The 24,195-nt window shown below is 35.9% G+C and overlaps 1 protein-coding gene across 1 annotated transcript in view; it reads left to right on the top strand.

The window, feature by feature from the left end:
• Nucleotides 1–24,195, top strand: part of LOC120584934 (calcium-binding mitochondrial carrier protein SCaMC-1-like) — a 42,053-nt gene that overhangs the window by 6,094 nt on the left and 11,764 nt on the right. The window contains exons 2-6 of the mRNA XM_039840994.1: nt 3,957–4,083; nt 10,323–10,410; nt 11,948–12,059; nt 15,192–15,350; nt 23,854–24,006. Of these exons, the coding sequence (XP_039696928.1) occupies nt 3,957–4,083; nt 10,323–10,410; nt 11,948–12,059; nt 15,192–15,350; nt 23,854–24,006 (639 nt within the window). The remainder of the gene's footprint in view (nt 1–3,956; nt 4,084–10,322; nt 10,411–11,947; nt 12,060–15,191; nt 15,351–23,853; nt 24,007–24,195) is intronic.

The raw sequence follows: 24,195 nt of genomic DNA, 5'->3' as shown, positions 1-24,195 counted from the left end.
GCTGGGTTGGGGGAGGGCTCAGCAAAGGAACAGCGAGGCTACCAGCACTTCTATCCCTGCCAGAGCTGCCCCTCTAGCCCCTTGCTCTGATGCCAGACAATTCAGTTTCTCCCTGTAGGTTCTTGGTGCCTTTCAAGCTTCTGTCCCTTCTCTGGAGCTTAGTGCGAGTGTTTGTGAGCAAGTGAGTCTGTGTGAGGGCTCTTTACGGGATACCTGGTACTCCAGCAGCCTTCCATCTCACCTGGATGGGGTCTCCACTGATTTTCACAGCCAGATGTTGTGGGGGATTTCTCTTCCTGGTACTGGTGCTCTGGACTGGGGATCCCCGGTGAGGCTGGGAACCCGTGCTCCTCAGGGAATACCTCTGCAGCCTAGATAACGCCACACTTGGGCGTGGGACCAGCGCATGTTGCGTCTCCGCCCTTCTGTCTTGATGTGGTTTCTTCTTTACGTCCTTAGTTATAGAAATTCTGTTCATCTAGTCTTCAGGTGATTCTCAAGGATGGATGTTTTATAATTTAGTTGTAATTTTAATGTGGTCGTGGGAGGAGGCAAGCACAGCATTTACTTACTCTGCTAACTTGACGAGAAATTGCCATAATTACCTTTTTTTTTGGTGGTGACAATATTTAACACATTAATTATTAATATATTAATTTTTAAAACATCTTTATTAAAGTGTAATTTACATACTATGAAATTTACTTATTGTTAAGTAGATAGTTTAGTGATTTTTAGTACAAATTATCTAGTTGTGTAACCATTACCACCATATGATTTGGGAACATTTCTGTTACTTCAAAAAGAAAGTTACCTGTGCTCTTTTGCAGTTTCCACTCCCATCCTCACCTCTACATAACAACTGATCTGCTTTTTGTCTCTATAGCTTTTCCTGTTTTAGAGATTTCATATGAACGGGAAAAAAACCAATGTAGTCCTTTGTGTCTGGCTAATTTAACTTAAGTATATTTTTGAGGCTTATCAATGTTATAGCATGTATTAGTAGTTTTTTCCCTTTTTATTGCTGAGTAATATTCCATTGTATGGATATACCATATTTTTATCGATTTAGTAGTCGATGGGCATTTGGTTTGTTTCCAGTTTTTGGCTATTATGAATAATGCTGCTGTGAACATTTGTGTCTAAGTTTTTATATGGCCATCTGCTTTCATCTCTCTTAGATATCTAGGAGTGGGATTGCTGAGTCATTTAGTAAGTATATGTTTAACTTTTTAAGAAACTGCCAAACTGCTTTGCAATGTGGCTATACCATTTTATATCCCCACCATCAATGCGGGTCCTGGTTTCTCCATATCCTTGCCAACATTTAGCTTTTTTGATCATAGTCATTCTAATGAATGGGCAGAAATATCTCATTTGTTTTTAATTTGCATTTCCTTAATGACTGATGTTATTGAATATCCTTTCTTGTGCTTACAACCTTTCGAAGTCTTCTTTGGTGAATTGCCTATTTAAATCTTTTTATCTATTTTTTAGTTGGGTTAATTTATATTTATAGTTACTTTTGATTTATGGCAACTTAAATTGGTTTTCTAGTTATGGTAGCGATATAAAGTTTACTTTAAAAATAAATTTGTTTCTAAAAAGTAAACCATTTAAGCAAAATAGATTAATTAAATGGTAGGTTACCACTTATCACTTTGTTATGGCAAAAATTGTGAAGATGATTAGGGAATGACATAAATGTCCAAAAAGAAAATTTCGCCGAGGGTAGGCGTTGCTCAGAGTTGACGCCAGCCCCTTTCTCTCAGTGATTTCATCAACTCGTGTTGCTTCTGCTCGGTCCCTCTACTGATGTTGTCTAAGTTCACATTTCCAAGTTCACATTTGAAATTCACACATATACCATCTACTGTCTGCTGGACATCATGAAGACAGCTCATCAGCACTACCCCCAGTGTTTCTCCCAACTTTCCTATTTTGGATTTCTTACTATTTTATAGCCACTGAAGCGCAAACTTAGGAACTTAGTCCTGCATATCTCTTTTCCTTTTTGCCTATTCCTTAACTCATCCCCCGCCAACTCTTTTTCTTGCAAACCTGATTTGCTTTCAGAGGAAGATCCCACCATGCATCCGGCAAGTCAAATAGCACCTTCAGAGTTTTAGATTCCTCTTTTTCCCTTACCCTCTATAGTGTGTCAGTGATCAAGTTACCTCCCACCTTCTAAAGCTCTTTTGTATCTTGTTTCCATTCCTACCACCTTCCCTGTAGTTCAAAGGTTCATTTCTCCTTTAGATTTTTGCGGTTGTCCCCTTACTGATCTTTTTAGTTTTTATCTTTTCTCTCTCTCTCTCTCATCAAAGTCTACCACTGGAATGGCCTTTCTAACACTGATCATGGCACTCCATCATTTACAGCAACATTTCCAACTTCATGAGGTTGGCTGTAAACAAGAACTGACTATACTGTTAATTATTTTAAGTGAATTGATTCGTTTGTGTGTGAAGAAATTCATTTTAAAATAAAATTTCATAGTGCTACTATAGTTAGAAAACTAGTAGATTAAAAATAAGCATAAAACAAAATAGAAATAGAGTAATGTTATTAATTTCTGGCTAAAAACTATATTGTTTGACAAAGTTGTACCTGATGCTTATACTCTGATTTTTTTTTTAAATTGGCAAGTATTGAGGCATATTAGCACAAAACTGAGATGTTCTCCATTTTGTAATCAGAAGTATTGAAAGATAATTGAAACAGGAATAATTTTCTCGCACTGATTTAGTGTTATTTAATACTGTTTCCGTGTAAGCACTGTATGTATTCTGCTCATTGGGAAACACAACCTACAGGATTAATTTGAAATTTTTTTGTGTTATAGAACTCCTCTATGCTCTCTCCTCTGCCTGTCTTAATGGTTTGAGAAAATGGTTTGAGAAAATGCTTTTCTCCTTTGCATTTTGTCCTCAGTAAATTGGAACCATTTAGGGTTATTATGAAGAGTAAATGAATTTATATATACAAAATGCTTAGAAGTAAGTTCTCAATAAATATTAGCTGTTATTGTTTATGACTATCATTATTATTGTGTTTTTTTCTAATTAACGTATGTTCTACCTGCTTGCAAAGATTCTTGGACTGTCTTCTCTATTCGTCTGCCCAGTTAATGCCTATTTTTTTTCTGCAGTCTCAGCTTAAGCACTCTTCCCCTGTGAAGGTGCTCCTGAATCCCAAACTCCACTATGCCTTGAATACATTCTCATTTTGTCGCTTAACATATTCTCTTTGGTTATGTGAGTGGTCTCTACTAGTCAGTAACTTCCTTCAGGGCAGGGCCTGCATCTTCTTGTCTTTTAATCCCTAGCACCTAATCCAGTGCCTAGATCACAGTATTTTTCAATTCAGCAAACAATGATTAATAGCCTTTGTGTGCCATACTTTATACTAGGTATTGATGGTACAAAGGTGTGCAAGACATGGCCTATGGCTTTGATGCAAGAGTCTACTGGAAATATAGATGATGTGTATTTAAAAATTACCATTGTTAATTTTTTTTTTTTAAAGCATGACACCCCAGTGAGATCTGAACATATCTTTTTACTTTATAAATTTAGGTCTCAAACCATTAAGCTGTGGGTCATACTAGAATTTCACATATTTTATCTCATTTAATTAATACTTGTGAACTCTCATAGTAAAGACTGTATCTTAGTATCTTTAGTCTTTCAAGGTACTTGGCATTCATTGATAACCTCAAGTAAATACTTACAAGACTCATAATTATTTGGAATGACATGGTGGCTATTGACTCTAGTATTGCACAAATTTAAAAAAAATCACAATCTACTTAACCTTGTAGCTGTGACTGAAAAACTAGGGTAATGGATGCTGATGGAAATCATAATTAATATGAGTGAAAAGTGCCAATATTAGCATGGTATAGTGGATTTACTTGCAATATGTCTCTGCAATGAGTTTCTTCTTTCTTGCAGGACATTTTAAAAGCTGGAGATACCAATAATGATTCAAAATTGGACTTTGAAGAATTTATGAAATACCTTAAAGACCATGAGAAAAAAATGAGGCTGGCATTTAATAGTCTGGACACAAATAATGATGGTGTGTATATTTGTGTGTTTTAGTCACAATTAGCTTAATGTGACTAATAATTCATTACTAAAGGATATTTTTACTAGCCTTTAACTTCTAACTATCAAAGATTCAATTCTATTACTTGTTTAGCAGTATTTTTTTAATTTCTAAGAATAATATGTAAACTACATTTATTAGTATTATAATATCTGTGTAGTTACCATCTTTTTTTTTTTTTTTAAACATTTTATTTCTTTATTTCCCCCTCCCTTCTGGTAACCATTAGTTCATTGTCCATGTCCATGAGTCTCCGTTTGTTTGTCCTGTTCATTTATTGCTTTTATGATTATATCCCACATATGTGATATTGTGTGATTTTCAACCTTTCTGTCTGGCTTACTTTGCTTAATATGATTATTTCAAGGTCTATCCATGTTGTTGCAAATGGCAGTATTTCATCTCTTTTTATGGCTGAGTAATATTCCATTATATATATGTACCACAGCTTCTTTAGCCAATCATCCGGTTACCATCTTTTTAATAAAACAATTTGGCCCTCTGAATTTGAAGCACTTGGTGTAGTACATAGGCCTCTCCACTGTTTTGAAACATATGAGCTGAAAGTATCATGGTAGTTTTAAAAATGGCATTTATTGTTTTCTTGATGATTTTGAAAATCTTTCAGTTACAGGAAAGTTAGATAACACAGAAAAGCTTCTGAAAGTAAAATAAAAATTATGTGTAACCCTGCTGTCTAGAGGTCAGGTTTAACATTTTAATATATTTTTAGATTTCCTTCTAGATGTTTTGTCTATGTTTCTTTCTTGGTTTTGCACTGCATAGTTTGGTGTCCCACTTTTTTCTTTGAATATTATAATGTAAGCATTTCCATTTCATTTAGTATTCTTCACAAACAATTTTTAATGACTCAAATAGTCCATTTTTGAGTACACTTATCTAATCATTCCCATATTGTTAGATGTTTAAGATGCTTCCAGTTTTTTACTCTTACACATAGTGCTGGGATCAGTATTCATGCTGATTTGAAGAAGAAAGGTATACTCTACTATTCCATGTTACAAACCTTTGAATCAGAGAGACTAAATGTAAAAGTAGAACACCACTTCTATATCCGTATGTGGCTAATCTGCCATGGGTAATTAGAAGCCAATTATACCCTATTTAAGAAGCATATGTTAATTTTTAAGTTTTGTGAAATCTATTTTTTGTTAATTTAAAAATTCTAAGTGTACTAGGAAAGTGATTTAAAGGATTCTACTGATTGATTTTTGGTTAAAACAAAATGTAACTTGACTGTCACCGGCTTTAGTGACCAGTGAGCGCAAAAGTGGTTACATTTCCCTTAATACCAAAGTCACAGTGCTCCAAGCTATCATTCATTTTCCAAAAGGAAGTTTAGGCCTTTCTGGGCCCTCCTACTGAAATGGTATCCAGAAGATTTAGAAGTACTACTTATTAAAGTCTATAAATTAAACTTGGTCGTCAATTGCTGCTGATCTAAGATTGATAGTTGTGCTCTTGTGTTTTGGATTTTCACTCTATCGTTGATGGTTACCACCATGATCACCATTTGTAAGCTGATATCCACTATGTCAGATAATTAGTGAAATTAAAATGCCATTAATAAACATAATATTACTTTTGTCCCTAGTAAAATTGTAAAAGTGCTTATAGCTATTGGTGATAATACTCTTTCTGAGGCAAGAGGAAGTCTCAAAGTAATAAGTGATTAACAATATAGATCTTTTAATTTCTGCCTTGACTAGTCAAACTGAATGTCACAGCTCAGTCTCCAAAGTCCTACAGAGGTACCATCCTCTGCAGGTAGAGCTTCATTTGTTTTAAGCACCTGAGCTGTGACAGTAGGTGGTTCTCCTGTTGCCACCAGGGCTGCTGCCCACCTGGACCTTGAGGAGGTGTTGCTGTGATTGAGCTGTCTCTTGTCTGTGTCATTATTCCTACTGCCTCTGGGACCACCTTTGTTTAGAGCTCAGCCGGTTTACCTTAGCCAGGATGGTTTTGTGGGAAAGAGAATACCTCTTTTGTTATGGATTGAATTGTGTCTCCCTCCAAAAGATACATTAAAGTCCTAGTCCCAAGTACCTCAGATGGTGACCTTATTTGGAAATAGTCAAGTTAGACTATTGACTACTTGAACAAGTTAGAAGTAGTCAAGTTAAAATGAGGTCATTAAGGTATGCCATATAAAGAGGAAATTTGGACACAGACAGACATACATGGAGGAATATGATGTGAGGTGGTCATTTGATGATGGAGTCAGGATTGGAGTGATGCATATATGAGCCAAGAGACACCTGAGGCTACTAGAAGCTAGATAGGGGCATAGAACAGGACCTTCCCTAGCATCTTCAGAGGAAGTGGGCACTGCTTTGGATTCAGACTTCTGGCCTCCACAACTGTGAAACAATAAATTCCTGATGTTCTAAGCTACCTAAGTTATGGTACTTTGTTACAGCGGCCCAGGAAACTAATACACCCCTTCCTCTTGATAGTCGTTATCAGAAGGAGTTTGATACCAGAATATTTGGGGCCTCGAGAGAGAGCTTTTTCAATTCATATGAACATGCAGCCACTTTATTCCAGGGTGTACAGTGCTTCCAGATTGGCTGGGACAGGATAATTTTGGGTATCAGTTGTACTTCATTGACCCTGGACCTGAAATTTCCCCCAAAATTAAATGACAGAATCTGGCTCCCTATATCACACCTTTTCCCCTCTTGCCATTCTTGTCATCCATTCTTCCCCTTGAGACCCTCCCAATTCATCACATATTAATATGTGTTAAACATTAATACTAGATAGGATTCCATTTTTACCACTCCCTTTCACCTTCCATTTTTACCACTCCCAGGAGGCTTTATGCTGATCAGTGAAGTCCAGGCTTTATGCTGATCAGTGAAGTCAAGAGGATGTATGTGGGCTGATGGACTATCAGACTCACTAGCTGGAAGCATTTAAGCCCCAAGGTGAACTGATCTGTTGAACTTCTCTCACCAAGAAGTATCTGAGCCCTGCTCTTGTTCAGCCAATACATCCATGGACTATTGTTATAACTATATGAATGAAGTAATTACTAAACATAATTTCACCATTAAGATTATTTTGGATGCAGTTTTTTTTTTTTTTTTAAGAAAATGGTAGGAAAAGAGCTAACATTTGTTGGACTACTCTTGTCTGCCATGTCTATTCTAGCTATTTTATCTTCTATATCTTATTTTTATCTCACTCAATCTTCACAGCAGCTGCAGTTTACAGACGAGAACACTAAGGCTACAAAGTTTAAGTAATGTTGCCTTATATTGGCTATTCTAGTAAACCACATCTCCCAGGGTTCATGGCCGTGCATAGCTCTGGACCACATCGAGCTGGGCTTGGCCATTTGACCTGCTTTGGACATTATCGAGACTTAATATACCTGTGTGATGGGGCTTGTCCTTTTGGAATGTTCCCTCATGAGCACTCTGAGCCACCGGAAAAGAGGACTAACTACCCAGATGGAAAGACCACATGTAGAGAGAATGCCCATTTAGTCCCCAACTGTATTACATTACCATCTGAGGTGACAGATGTGTAAGTGAAGCCATCTCGGATTTCCAGCTGTAGTCAAACCTCGATATAATTGAATTTACATGAGTGACCCAAGGCAAGATCCGCAGAAGAACCAATGAGTTGAACCAAGCTCAGATTGCATACTCATGATCACATTCTTTTTAAGCCACTAAATTCTGCGATGGTTTGTTACTTAGCAGTACATCACATTACAGGAATGGAATAGTTTGCATTTTTCCCTGGAGTGACAATGCTGGAATGCTTGCAGTCTCCTTCTCCATCCATCTAACTGCTGTTGTTCCATATCCAATCCATTTCAAGTCCATCTCAGTCAAAGCTTGCTGCGTATAATTGAAGACAACATTGAATCTCCCTTTCAGTCCGTAGGTCTTGATTACATTCCGGATCATATTTACCTAATTTTTTTCCCCTACATCTCAGCCTGAGTTTGTAACTTAAGGTAAAGATTACTTAATATATTTTAGTTCAATGAAGCAAACAGTTTTTGAGCGTTCTGTGTGAGCTAGTGCACTAAGAACTGTGTAAACAAACTTCTTCAGAAGCATACATTTTGGGGAAGTAAGAGTAAACATACATAGCCATATATAGGATAGATTATAATAATTGCTATAAAAATGATACAAGGAGAGCTTAATTGTGCCCGGAGACAATTTAGATATGTGCTGGGTCAATATATAAACAGAAATGAAACGAAAGGGTTCTCAAGCAGAGAGAAGAGCTTGAACAAAGGCAGAATTGGGAAATTCCTAGACAAGGTCAAAGCTGGTTAATATGTCATTTCAAGTCTGGCCCTAACTTAAGTAGATCTTGCTTATACGCTTGCCTTTGTTGAAATGCTTTGGTTTCTGTGGTGGTCTCTTGGTTATTCTTTACAGTAATTCATTTGTGACTCTTCTTTTTCACCCCTTTATTTATCCTTCCATCGCACCTTATCCTTTACTCTTCTATAACACAGTGTGATTTATTTTTAAAATAGTGTATTCATAGAAACTGGTAAACGCCTTGGAGGAGTGTTGTTTTATTAATCTTTGGCTTCTCTCATATCATTTAGCATAGTGGTTTGAATAGTAGACTTTCGAAAAATTGTTTAAATTATTAAATCGTTGAGTATAATGTTTGAAGACTATAATGGGATATAAAGCAGAGGATCCAGCTTTCCCAGTTGAAGAAAACTTTGATTTATAGGTTGAGGAATCGACCAGTAAATTCCACCCCATGGAACTTGGAACCCTAGGGGCCTTGGAGTCATTGCAAAGAATCTGAGATTCTATTTATGAATACTGGGCTTTGTTTATTGGCTAAATAAGTGTTTTATACATACCTACTATTTATAAATGTATGCAGATGCAGCTATGGTTGATAAAATACAAATTAAAAATATGACTGAATTTATAGTAGCTTTTTGACATTACATATTTTTCAACTAGGTGACATTAAAGTTGATTTTTTTAACATAAAATAGTTGTTCTCACATTTTAAAAGACTTGGTATCCTCAACAATTTTTTGATACAAGGGAGGAATAAAAGACATTTTGGACTTGAGGAGTGACATGATTAGGTAAGTGTTTTAGAATTTGGGGAGAATATGGAATACTTAATTTTTCCTTTACAATATTCAGCAATGTGAGATTGAAATGCATAGTAGGCTTGCATTAAATATAGGGTGTGATTTGAATTATTTAACATAGTATATGGTTGTGTTAAAAAGTTTAGCATTCTATTGTATTTTAAGTATATTATTTATTTTAAAGCTTTCCTTATAAAATGTTGAGTTTCCTTATTTACATGCCCCTGAATCAGATATTGAATAGAATTAACTTTCTAATTCTTTCCAAGTAGATACAATAATCAAGATCTATTATAGATCTACAGTCTGTTATTGGAAACTCTTGGGGACATACATGTTTAGAAATTTGAATTTGGATTTTAGAATAGCAATACAGTGCACATATGATATATTATGTAATACTCCGAGCGGGGTCTGGGGCACCACTGTGCAATTACATACAGTTGATCCTTGAACAACAGGGGGGTTTAGGGCGTCAACCCTCAGTGCTGTCAAAAATCTAAGTATAACCTTGAGCCCCACAAAAGTTAACTCTACTTGGCCCTTCACATTTGTGGATTCAACCAACTGTGGATTGAAAACAATATTTTTGATTTGTCTTTGGGAAACCAAAGTTGGGAATGCGAAAATTTTGATTTCAGTAAGGGGCTGGTTGAGCCCGGGGCAAATAAAACCCACAGACAGGAAACCCAGGGATTCGAAATCCCTACCGTGTTTATTGAAAAAAATCTTCTTTTAAGTGGATTTATCTGCAATTCAAATCCCTGTTGTTCAAAGGTCAACTGTATATGAATATTCCTTCAGTGAAAGAAATGAATAACAACACTAAATTAGACAAATAATTGTCTAAAATCAATTATTATAACATAATTTTAGGACAGGTTTTGCCATTAAATGAATTTTGGTGCCAAGTTTACAAAACGTCTTTGAGTTTTTAGAGCTTTTAAGTCTTGTGAATTCTGCTATGAATATGGGATTAGAGGCCTATAAAACACATGAACTTTTAAAGACTATTGTGTTCTCTAAGTGTATTTCACCTTGTTATGTTTTCAGATACTTTAACTTGACATTTGTTCACTTTTTAAAGGAGTGATAGAAACTTCAGAAATAATTGCTGCTTTGAAATCACTGGGTATGACTATTTCTGAAGCTCAGGCAAAAAATATTCTACAAAGGTCAGCCCTTATCCTTATTATTAATAGTTTTCATTTTTGTTTTTGTTTAATATTCCATGTTAGAAACTAATTGCTATGAATGCAGCTCTTCCCTCCCTCCCTCCCTCCCTTTCTTCTTTCCTTTCTTCAATTACAACATTGCTCAGCTACAGGATTTCCATTAAACTCACAGCCCTGCAGTAACTACTTTTGTCAGACTGATGGAGTCATGCATAGCTTAGAATCTGGCCAAAGATGCAACGAGATACCCATATAGTTTCTAGAGCACCCTGAAACATTTGCTGTGCAAATTCCTGGCCCCTCAGCAGCCCTCAGCTCTGCTCTCTGTTTTTTCTATCTACTTGCTCTCTGTCTAGGCTACTACTTCTCTATCCTACAGTCTGTAAAGTGTCCCCAGACAAGGACCAGAGTGAACGGGGAACTCAGTTCATGTGTTTTCCTTCTCTCAAGTATCGTTACCATGTCCTGCTTGTAGTCCAGTGCCTGAAAACAGTTGCTTCATATATTGTGTCCAATTTTATAATTGTTTATAGTAGGAGGGTAAATTCTACATCCATTATTTTGTTTTGGCTGGAACCGGAATTGTACTGATCTTCCTGTTTGCAGAATGGAATCTGTTTTTTTTAGGATTTCCATGAATAAAAATGCAATTGAAAAAGCATTTTGCTTAATTTCACCTTTTACTCAGCTTTTAAAGAAACATCTGATGTATTTTTTGATTTGCTGTGCTTAAAAGTTGAGTAAATCCTGAATTTTGCATGGTAAAAGTGAGTCTTTTCTTTAAATTCATAAGTAGAAGTTTATGTTAAAGTTGATTTAAAGGTATAAGCAGAGAGAAGAGGATCAGAGGAAAAAATACTATTAGAAGAGTCAAAAGGTATAAGATCAATCCCCAATCAATTTTATTCATTCATTCTTCAACAAACATTGAATGCTCAGTGCTAGAGATATAAAGGTAACTTGTAGTCTTTCCCTATAAAAGGTCATAGGCAAGAATGAAAGAAACATATACAATAATTAAAAAACAATACAAAGTAAATGCCAGTAGAGGAGCATTCTACAAAATATCTGACCAGTATTCCCCTAAACTGTCAAAATTATAAAAATCAAAAAAAGTCTGAGAAACTGTTGTAGCCAAGAGGAACCTAAGGAGACTTGATGACTAAATAGAATGTGGGGTCTCAGATGGGATCCTAAACCAAAAAAAATGACATTAGTTAAAAACTAAGGAACCCTGAATAAAGTATGAACTTTAGTTAATAATAATACATCAATATTGATTCATTAACTGTAACAAATTTACTATAATAATGTAAGATGTCACCGTTAGGGGAAACTGGGTACGAGGATATGTGGGAACTCTGTTATATTCTCAATTTTTGTAAAAAATACAGTCTTAAAATATGAAAATACAGTAATATTTATGAAACTCAAAGGAGCGGTTTCTACAATAAATACGTAAGAAACATTTAATTAATTTTTATAATGGTGCTAACTTTGTTATAACTGTTATAAGCACTATTTTTTAAAATTTCAGCATTGATAGTGATGGAACAATGACAGTAGACTGGGATGAATGGAAAGTCTACTTTTTATTTAATCCTGCAGCAAGTATTGATGAAATTGCCGGTTTCTGGAAGCGTTATACTGTAAGATTACTTTGCATTTTACTCTGTTTTTATGTTGCCATAAATGTCATAGCTGTTATTATGATCATGTAACTGCTGTAATACTTCCAGTCTCAGTGGCTAAAGTAATAATAGTATTCTCTCCTAAATAGTACTCTACTAATTTAGTAAGGAGTGTTAGTATTGTATATACAAGCACAGCTACCACAATTTCTTTGTTTGCTAAAACCTAGACCTTAAAATAGATACCCATTGTGGAAAGGGCCTACTTTGTGTTGAGAATACATAACTCATTAAGGTCACTGTTCTAGAAAAGTAGAAAAATAATGTACTTTTCTTTTTTCACAGATATGATGTACTCCATTATGTCTTTTGTCATAGGAAATAGAAAGTCAAAAATTAAGATTCAAAATTTTAGAATCAGAAAGGATCAAGTATGTCATCTACCTGCTCTTCTACTGATTCAGAGTTGCGAGGAACAAATGAAATTTTGTAATTAGGAACTCTTTTCTTTTTTAGATCTCAGATGCAGGAGGTTAAGTTAGTCATTTGCCATGGCGTACTGTTCGCCTCAGTCCTTGAGACGTCTTGCCTCCTCTTCATAGACATTATAGGGGAATATTAAAAGCCTCGGCTTTGGAGTCAGACTGCCTACGTTTTCATTCCACATCTGCCACCCACTAGCTATATAACTCCTCTGTGCCTCAATTTTCTCAATTATATATTGGGGATAATAATGGCAAGAGTTTCGAGAATTATATTAGTATATTTAGGAAAGGGCTGAGCGGGTACCATGTGTTCAGTAAATGTTACTTATTATGATAGGCACTTATTCTAATGTTTCATCTGTGTTCTTGAATATGTATATACTCTTAGGAATCATAGAGTATTGTTTCATGTGTGTTTTTTAAATTTACACGGATAGTATTGTGCTAAAGGCCATATCTGATATTTTGCATTGTTCACTCAACATCGTGATTTTAGGATTTGTCCTTTTTGCCATGTGCTCATGTAGTTTATTGCTTCTAACTATTACATAGTGTGCATTTCACATATCTTCCTTATCCAGTCCCCTAAGAATAGATATCTGGATTTTCTCCAACTCTCCACTCACAAAAATGCTTTTCTCTTATGTACCTTAAAGCATACTACCTGGATTTCTGAGTGAAAATAAATATACATTTGTAAATTTTGCTAGGGTAGCCAGTCTTAATTTATGAAATACTGTATAGCTATATTATTTCCCAGAATGGCTTGCTATACCAGCTTACTTCCACCAGCAATACATGAAAGTTCCTGGTTTTTTTTTTTTAATATATATATTATTGTTACTTGGTATTATCCAGTTTTCTAATATTTGTCATTCTCTTGGGCATAATGTGGTATCTTGTTGGCTTAAGGCACATTTTAAATATTTCTTTATAGAAATATTAGATTTTCACATATTTTCTATGAATTGTCTGTCTATTTTTCATAGATTTATTGAGCTGTAATTTATATATAATATTGTATAAGTTAGGGACAGCATGGTATTTGATACACTTATGTATTGTGAAATGATTATCACAGGGGGTTAATTAACCCCTCCATCACTTCACATAATTCCTATTTCTATGTTTGTGGTAAAGAACATTTGAGATTTACTCTCTTAGCAACTTTCAAGTGTATAATATGGTATTGTTAATTACAGTCATCATGCTGTACATGAGATCCCCAGAACTTTCATCTCATACCTGGAAGTTTGTTCCCTTTGGCCATCATCTCCCCATTTCCCCCACCCTCCATCCCCTGGCAACCACTGTTCTACTCTCTGTTTCTATGAATTTGGCTTTTTTAGATTCCACATATAAGTAATACCATACAGTATCTGTCTTTCTCTGTCTGACTTATTTCCCTTAACGTAATGCCCTCAAGGTCCATCTATATTGTTGCAAAAGGCAAGATTTCCTTTTTTTCTCGTGGCTTAATGATAAATCATTGTGTGTATGTATCTATATCTCTGTTTGTATCTATCTATCTATCTATCTATCTATCTATCTATCTATCTATCTATCTATCATCTATCTACCACATAATTTTTATCCATTAATTTATAGATGGACACATAGCTTGTTTCCATATGTTGTCTATTGCAAACAATGTTGCAATAAATATGGAGGTACAGGTATCTCTTTGAGATCATGATTTCATTTCCTTGGCTATATACCAAGAACTGGAATTGCTGTTTCATATGATGGTTCTACAATAGTTCATATATATGATAGATTTTGAGGAATCTCATACTGATTGCCATGGTGGCTATACCAATTTAAATTCCCACCAACACTGTACAAGGGTTCCCTTTTCTCTGTATCCTTGCCAGCACTTGTTATCTCTAGTTTTTTTTTTTTTTTGGTTTGTTTTTGTTTTTTAGGTGTTAGCTATTCTAATGTGTGAGGTGATAACTCATTGTGGTTTTGATTCACATTTCCATGATGATTAGTGATGTGACCCATCTTTTCCTATAAATGTCTGTCTTCTTTGGAGAAATGTCAATTTAGTTCTTTTGCCCATTTTTTTTCCATTGGATTGTTTATTCTTTTTGTTATTGAGTTGTGTGAGTTCTTTATACATTTTGGATATTAACCCCTTATTAGATATAATTACCACAGTTTATTATAGTTTGAATTCGGGAGTGTGATGCCTCCAGTTTTGTTCTCATGTCTAAGGATTGCTTTTGCTATTCAGGGTCTTGTGGTTCCATATACCCTTTAGGATTTTTTTTTTAATGTATATTTTTCTGTGAAAAAATGCCTTTAGAACTTTGATAGGGATTGCATTGACTCTATCGATGGCGCTGGGTAGTATGAACATTGTAACAATATTAATTCTTCTAATCTGTGGGCACAGCACATCTTTCTATTTGTGTCTTCTTTAATTTATTCCATCAGTTGGAATTGATTTTACATTAAATCTGTTTCTGAAAGCATTATTAAAAATCATTTGCTCTAGTACGAATGCTAAGAAAATTGTCGACTCTTCATTAACAGGAGATGAGATAGGAAAAAAATCGTTAGGTTTTTGGTCTTTGCAAAAAGTTATTCTTTTAATTTATCACGTGTTTACTCTTTGTTTTATTGTTTAATTCTTTTTTTTTTTTTTACACTTTATCAGATAATTGACATAGGGGAGAGTATAGCTATTCCAGATGAGTTTACTGAAGAGGAAAAGCGTTCTGGAGACTGGTGGAGGCGTTTGGTAGCAGGTGGAATTGCTGGCGGAGTTTCAAGGACGTGCACGGCACCTTTCGATCGCTTGAAACTCATGATGCAGGTAGTTTGCACACTTTACCCCATAAGCATTAAAGTCACTTGAAAAATCCTCGATAATTTTCAAAATAAATGTTTTGGCAACATTTAATACTTCTCATTAACGTGTCACGTTTTCCTGAAATTATAAGATTTCTTATTTTCAATATTAAAATGTTTTTTAATTTTCTTAAAGGTACTTGCATGTTTTAAATGAATTTTTATTTGAAATAATAGTAGAACCACTCTATTAGAAGTTGTTTTCTTTCAGAAATATAACTAAATCTATTAAAAAAGGATAAGACACCATTAGTCTAATGATTGGTTATCTCTAGCTCCTGACACCAACATAATGGCATGATTTCATCTACTATTTAAATACTAAGAATATTTCTAAGAATTGGGAAAGAAGTTACTTAGAGTGTATTATTGACTAATACCTCATTAGCGGTAGTGTTGCCTAGTTACCTTTATTTTACTGAGTAATGGATTGTCACAATAGTTATAAAATAGTGCATGATTGACTGTTAAGTATACTGTTAAAATTTAATATTCGTAATTAAATTTAAATACCCAGGTGTTCTATTTTTTGTTTGTTTGTTTGTTTTGATAACATCCGTGACATCTGGTAATTAGTTATGAACAGTTTTTGGTTTTGGTTGATGTCTGATCTTATTTAGTACTCTTAGAAAATCATATTTATTTTTAAAATAATTTTGTATTTTTAAATTACAGTTGACATACAATATTAAATTAGTATCAGGTGTACGACATAGTGATTACTGTTTATATTACTTATGAAATTATCCCCCTGATAAATCTAGTACCTGTCTGACACCATACATAGTTATTACAATATCATTGACTATATTCCCTATGCTGTGTTTTATATCCCCATGACTATTTTGTAACTACCAATTTTGTACTTTTTAATCCTTTCCCATTTTTTCACCCTTCACCTCAGCCCTTCCCATGTGACAACTATCAAAATGTTCCCTGTATCTATAAGTTTGTTTCTCTTTTGTTTGTTTATTTTGCTTTTAAGATTCCCCGTAAAGTGAATCATTCCTCATAAATGAAATCATGTGGTAACTGTCCTTCTCTGTCCAACCCACCCCACCCAGCATAATACCCTCCAGGTCTATCCATGCCGCTGAAGATGGCAAGATCCCATTCCTTCTCATGGCTGAACGATATTTCCCTGTATATGTGTACCATCTTTTCTCCATCCATTCATCCACCGTTGGACACTTAGGCCACCTCCAGATCCCGGCCACTGTAAACAACACTGCAGTGAACATATGGATGCATATGTCTTTTTGAATTAATGTTTGGGGTTTCTTCAGATAAACCCCCAGAAGTGGAACTACTGGGTCTTTCTTTGTCTCTCGTTGTTGCCTTTGTTTTAAAGTCTGTTTTGTCCGGTATAAGTAGTGCTACCCCAGCTTTTTTTATTTTTATTTTTTGGTTTCCATTTACATGAAATATCTTTTTCCATTCCTTTACTTTCAGTCTGTGTGTCTTTCAATCTGAAATCTCTTAGAAGCCTTGTTTTCTTATCCGTTCAGCCACTCTATGCCTTTTGGTAGACTCTATTCCCAAGCTTGCTATTTCATTTTTCATCTCTTGCAGTATGTTCTTTATCTCCAGAAGTTCTATTTTGTTCTTTTTGAGGGTTTCGATCTCCTTGCTAAAGAACTCATTCTGCTCATCTAGTTGTTTTTTCAATTCCTGAATTGTTGCTATGAATCGTTTCGGACCTCATTGATTTTTTTCAGAAGTACCATCCTGAATTCTCTGTCATTAAAGTTGCATATTTCTTTGTCTGTAAGCTTATTTTCTGGAGATTTTTCTCTTTCTTTCTGAGATGCCTTGTCACTTTGGTTGTTCATGGTGTTTAATGGACTGTTTCTCCACCTGGGCATTAATGGAAGTGTATTATGCTTTTTTTTTTTTTTCCCCAGAAAGAAAAAATATAAATGTCTCTCCTTAGCCTGTGCAAAGAAGGTGTTTTTCTTTTCGTTTCCTTTAGGATCTAAGCTTCTTGGATCCCTGCTTTATATAAAGTCTTAATAATGCCTGTTTTTTCTCTTATAGATAGTCAATCATGCTCTTCCCCTAAGTCTCAGTCCCTGTCAGTATTAGTGACAGTTTCGGTAGCATTTACTCAGATTCCCCTGGGGCTGCGTGGTGTTTAGTCTCGGAGGGTATAGAGAGTGGGGCCCTCATGGTTGGGGCATTTGGGTTGTGGTTCAGCCTTGGTTTTGCAACAGCAGCCGGTAAAAATCAACTGTTCTTTCTCTGCCATTCCTGCTTCTCTGCTTTCTGCCTTGATGCCTGGGCACTGCCACCGGCTCCGTGGAGCTCATAGCACTCCCAGGCAGGACAGTTCAGAGACCTCACTGCACCTTTTCCCCTCCCCACTCCTCCTGCAGGGAGCCCCAGCTGAGAGAGGCAGCTTCTTTGTTTCTCCCAGTCCACTGCCCAACACCCGGGATTCTGACCTGCGGTAGCTCTTATGCGCAGATCCCATGCTCAGATGTGCTGGTGTGCAGTTTGGGTGGTTTTTGTTGAGTTTTAGATGTTCAGCTTATTGTCATTTCAAGGGGAGAGATCTGGGGACGTCTCTCACTCTGCCATGTTTCTCACCCTATGCCTTGTGATTGGAATATTTAATCCATTTACATTTAAAGTAATTGTTGATAGATATGTCATTATTACCTTTTTATTATCCACATTTTTTATCTTTTTTTCTTAAGAAAGTCCCTTTAACATTTCTTATAATGCTGTTTTTTTGTGTTGATGAACTCATTTAGCTTTTTCTTGTCTGGGAAGCCCTTTATTTGTCCCTCGATTCTAAATGATAGCTTTGCTGCATATGGTAATCTTCTTGGTTGTAGGTCCTTGCTTTCATCACTTTCAGTATTTTGTGCCAATTCCTCTGGCCTGCAAAGTTTCTGCTGAGAAATCAGCTGACAGTCTTGTGGGAGCCCTGTTATAGGTAAATAACTGCTTTTCTCTTGCCAATTTTAAGATTCTTTGTCTTTAACCTTTGACATTTTAATTATGGTGTGTCTTGGTGTGGGCCTCTTCGCATTCATCTTGTTTGGGACTCTGTGCTTCCTGGGCTTGTATGTTTTATTTTCTTCCTCAGGTTAGGGAAATTTTCTATCATTATTTCTTCAAATAGGTTTTTAATTTCTTGCTCTCTGCCTCCCTCTGCTACCCCTGTGATGCGAATGTTGGTATGCTTGATGTTGTCCCAGAGGCCCCTTAAACTATCCTCATTTTTTTGTATTCTTTTTTCTTATTGTTGTTCTGATTGGGTGTTTTCTGCTACCTTATCTTTCAAATTGCTGATTTGATCCTCAGCTTTATCTAATCTACTACTGATTCCTCCTAAGATATTTCAGTTACTGTATTTCATTTCTGACTGGTTCATTTTCATGTTTTCTATCTTCATTTTTATGTTTCCTCTCTCTTTGTTAAAGTTCTCATTGAGAGCATCGAGCATTCTTATAGCCAGTGTTTTGAACTCTACATCTGGTAGATTGTTTCTATTTTGTTTAGTTCTTTTTCTGGAGTTTTGTTCTGTTCTTTCATTTGGGACATGTTTCTCTATCTCCCCTTTTTGGCTGCCTCCCTGAGTTTATTTCTATGTATTAGGTAGTGCTGCTCGGTCTCCTGATCTTGTAGAGTGGCTTTATGTCCTGTGGGGCCCAGTGGCACAGTCTCCCTGGTCATCTGAGCTGGGAGTTCCAGGTGTGTCTCTTGTGTGGGTTACGTGTCATCTCTTGTTGTAGTTGGGCCTTGATTGCTATTGGCATGTTATTGGGAGGGGTTGACCCTCAGGATGATTGGTTGTGAGGACTGACTGTGAGTACAATGGAGGAGCTGTTGTGCAGGGGCTGACCCTATGGAGCAGCATTAGCTTTAGTTGGGCTCTGGCGCCTGCTGAGTCTGCCCTTTGGGTTTGTCATTTGTGGAGGTGCTTGGGTGGTACTCTGATGTGGTCTGAAGCTGGTCAGCGAGTGTGTTGATTTGGGACCTCTTGGGAGGGGCTTTGGTGCAGGCCAAATTCAGCCACTGCCTGTGACCTTCCCAGTGCCACTTGTTATGTGCTACAAAATGAACTGGTTGAGTGTCGCTTGTGCTGGACTTGGAGGTGCTTGGGAGAGTCTAAGCTGAGAACTGAGGCTGGATGCCATTAATGCCAGGCTTGTGGCTGTTTAGCGAGAGGTACAGGGCACACCAACACTAGCTACTGCTTGTTTGGGTTTTGTGAACTTTGAGAGATTTTAGGAAGGTCTGCAGCATGAGCCAAGACAGGCCATTTGTATGGAAAAGCCACTGGAAGTGGTTTGGGTGGGCCCACTGGTTGGGTGGAGCATAGTTTCAGGGAATCATCTGGGCAGGGCAACCAGTGTTAGCCAGGTTGATGGAGACTCAGATATGGTGCCCACCTGTGCATGCAGGCCAGGTTGGGGGAGAACTCAACAAAGGAACAATAGCTTCCATCTGAGAGAAAGCTGCCCCTCCAGCCCTTGCTCTGAAGCCAGACAATTCAGTTCCTCCCCATATTTCTATGAGCTGCTGCCCCAGCGCTGGAGCTCATAGTGAATATCTCAGTAATTCCATGCATCGGCCCTTTTAGAGGAGTGCCTGGTACTCCAGCTGCCCTCTGTCTCACTCAGCCACAGTCTCTGCTGGTTTTCACAGTCAGAAGTTATGGGAACTTCTCTCCTCAGCATTGGAACCCTGGGCTGGGGAGCCTTTTGTGGGGCTGGGACCCCTCACTCCTTAGAGGGAACATCCACAGCCAAGATATTCCTCTTGATTTTTAACTGTCACACATGGGTGTTGAACCAACTATTTCTGTGTCTCCGCCCTTCCTACCAGTCTCCAGATGGCTTCTTCTGTATGTCCTTAGCTGTAGGACTTCAGGCGATTCTCATTGTTGTTCTCTAGGTTAGTCGTAATGTTGAGGTTGTGTTGGAGGAGGTGAGCACAATATTTACCTACTCCACCATCTCGATCATTGTTTTTAGACAATCTTATTTTTGACTGACTCACATTTAGAGATAGGAGCTCTCAAAGGGGACAGCCTCCATCTCTTGGCAATTTGTTCCTGTTGTTTTATTTGTTTTCCTTTATTCTCTTGGCCAAAAGTTTAGCATATTTTACAGCCTCTTTATTAATTTTCTTAATATGCTGGGTTTTTTTTTTCAGAGCAATAGTTGATGTTTGTGTCGTGGGACAAATGGAAAACAAGATGCTGAATCTTAGGTTCTTGGTTTTGAACCTTCTTTGTTCAGGGACTTTCTGACAACATACTGGTGGACATTGTCATCTTTAGAGTGATTATAAAGTTTGCAGATTCTTCTAGCTTTTAGGTCCCAGGCAATGAGGACCTAAAACAATAATGTCAGTTAGTCCAGGCATATCTCCCCAACCTTTTTTTTTTCCCAACAATATCAAGTTGTGAACACTCATTGGCATCCACAAAGCAACTATGAACAGATTTGTACTTTCTTTCTTCATTTCTTCTTGGAAAAATAGATAATGAAGCAATTAATAATAAAATGCGGCATAAGTGCTACATGTCCAGACAGAGGATTCATATAGTACCAGGGAACATCAAGAAGGAGTAAATATTTCCCTTCCACCTAATATTTCTCACATAAATATATGGTGATCTCTTGGCTAATGCATTCAATGGAAATAAAGAGCTTTTAATTCAATGAGACAAGTGTAGGGAACACACTTTGAATGGCATAAGATAATAAAACAAATAACCCCCCATTCTTCTGCATGTTTGATTACATATCTAACCAATGTTCTATTTAGTTGGTGACTAAACTCAATTAGCTGTTATGAAAGAGCAGGAATTGAAAGACCTCTTTTGCAGTAGAAATAGAAAACCTAGCTTCCTTGGTGACTGGGCCTGTCAGAAAATTAAAATATGAACTGTAAAGGAAAAATATACAGACACAGTACAGAGCTACACAGAGATGAAGACATATAAGGAGATGAGAAAGATGGGAAAGGGACCCAGACAAAAACTAAAGAAAGAAGATATATTTATTGTGTGCCCATCACATACAAGGTGCTGGATGAGAAAGCATATTTCTTATACTCCAGAACCTTGTAGAGATAAGAACAATATATCTGTGTGATGACAATGATCATATTGAAAATAATAATTGTCACTTATGAGTGCTTCCTATGACCAAGATAGACAAGTCTATATGGGTATTGTAGGGATACAGAGTAGGTGTGATCAATTCTCCCAGGGGATGGAAATAGGTCAGTGGGTTAGGGAGAGCGAAAAAGTGTGGAGCAAACAGAGGGTTTTTCCAAAAAGAGTGAAAAAAGAGAAAGAAATAAGGTAGCTGGATATAGAGGAATAGGGAGAGGATAGAAAGATAGGGAGATAGGAAGATCGAAAAGGCAAATAGGAAAGAAGAGCTAGAAAGAAAAAGAAGAAAGAATATGATAGATGAAAAATGGGTTAGAAATGGAAGAGAAGAATAATATAATGAGAAGCAAGAGGAAGGAGAGACTCTGCCCTTCTTATGCCATGGCTTTCATTCATACATATATTTGACAGTGAAATGGGTTCATTAGAACTTGTCCTCTTTCTTGGTGGAGTTGTTACTTTGTGAGCTTCACACAACTGGAAAAGAATACTGTGAACTAGAGAAGGACATGTGTTAAGTGGTAGAGCCATTTACTGTAGTTTAAGAAGAAGTCTCTTTATAGTCAAAGGGTCCTGGGTTTGAATTCTGGCTTTGCTACTTTACTTTTGATAAAGTGCTTAGCATAATGCCTGGCACATAATCAGTACTCAAAAAAAAAAAGAAAGCTATCTTATTATTTTTTTTTTGTAGAAAAAAAATAAGATAAATAAATAGCACCATTACTATTTTATTAAATCCACATTAAACTTTGTATAGTTCCTTGTTTGGTCTTTTTAAAATTGCATTTTCTAAATAAAACAAATATATGCCTAACTAAGAAATAATTGGTAAATAGAAAAGTAGAAAGTAGAAAAGTTATCTTATTATCTCCTAAAATGATCATTTATTAACACTTCAGGGCATTGTCTTCTTGTTCGTGTTCATATATATTTTTTTACATAGCAGTGCTTATTGTATGAATAATTTATATTCTATATATTGTTTTTATGATTAATAGTATAACATGAGCATGTTTTCCTGTTACCTCAAATATTCTTCAAATATTTCAAGTATTTGTAAATTCTTCAAATAAAGTTTTTAATTACTATGTAGCATTTCAAGTGGATGTGTCATAATTTCTTTATTTTATCACATTTTCCTTATTCTTGGACATGTAGGTGGTTTTTAAAACTCTTTTAAAGCTATTTTTAAATGATTATTCATAGTAGTTCATAATGATGAACACCATGGTTTATGAATCTTTTTTATATTTAGGATTACTTCTTTAGAAAGGATTCCTAGAAGTTTAAGTAGTGATATGAACATTTTTAAGGCTGTGTGTATGTATTGTTAAATTATTTTCTAGACTTTTTCTACTCATAGGAGATGAGAATGCCCACTTCACCTTGCTCTCCCATTATTATTCTCTTATATTATAAATAGGACGTATTTTGTTAATGTTTTAATTTTCACTTTCTTAAAAATAATTTTTTAATTAAATATTAGAAAATGTGAAAAATACAGTAAAGTGTAAAGGAAAACATTAAAATGACATGTAATCTTTGTGTATTAGTTTGCTAAGGATGCTGTAACAAAATATCACAAACTGACTGGCTCAAACAACAGAAATCTGTTGTCTCACAGTTCTGGGGGCTAGAAGTCTGAGATCGAGGTGTTGGCTCGGGGAAGAGATCTGTTTCAGGCCTCTCTCTTTGACTCATAGATGGCCATCTTCTCTCTATGTCTCTTTACATGGTCTTCCCTCTGTGTGTTTTTCTATGTCCAAATCCCCCGCCGCCTTTTTTTATAAGGACACTGGTCATATTAGATGTTAGGGCCCATTTTAATGACCTTAATTTACTCTGTAAAGACCCTGCCTCAAAATGAGATACATTCTGAGGTAATGGGGATTAGGACTTCAACATATGAAATTAGGGGTACACAATTCAACCCGTACCACCTCACTATCCATAAGAATCCACTATTGAAAGTTTGATGTATTTTCATCCATTCTATTTTCAGTGCATATTTCAGTGCTCTCTTTAACAATCTTGAAATATTTTAGCAGTAACAACACATCTTATATATGTAAAAATTCTCTGGTTATTACATTATTCCTGTTTTCTTCAAGTTATTCTTTTTTTCTTTGTTGTATGAGATTAGTTGAAGTCTGTATTTGGGTACAACAAAAAATTAACATTTCAGTTTTGTATGTTTCTAAAGGAAAATGAAAATGATGTTAAAGATAATAAATGTATAAATATCTATATCATTTTATTAGCAATAATATCAATGCCATATTCCCAGCAAAATAAATTTAAAACAATGAGTTTGCTTTTTTATTTTTAGGTTCCTACGTTAAAGTCAGGAAGAATGGGTTTAATTGGTGGGTTTGAGCACATGGTAAAAGAAGGAGGAATTCGTTCTTTTTGGCGAGGAAATGGTGTAAATGTTTTTAAAATTGCACCTGAGGCAGCCATCAGGATGTGGGCTTATGAACAGGTAAGGTGCTATTGTCTGTGGAATTCTATAACAAAAATCAGATTTTAAATTTAATTTAAAAAATTTAGGACTTCATGAGAGAAAACTGGAGTGCGATAGATGTCAATTTAAATATAAGTGACTTTGTTTATTCTCATTTATTTTTCTGATTTCATATTGGTTTTGTTTATAAGAGATGTTCCATGGATT

Source organism: Pteropus medius, unplaced genomic scaffold, assembly GCF_902729225.1.
Source record: "Pteropus medius unplaced genomic scaffold, Ma_sr-lr_union100, whole genome shotgun sequence".
NCBI lineage: Eukaryota > Metazoa > Chordata > Mammalia > Chiroptera > Pteropodidae > Pteropus > Pteropus medius.
This window is presented reverse-complemented; position numbering and strand designations above follow the sequence as displayed.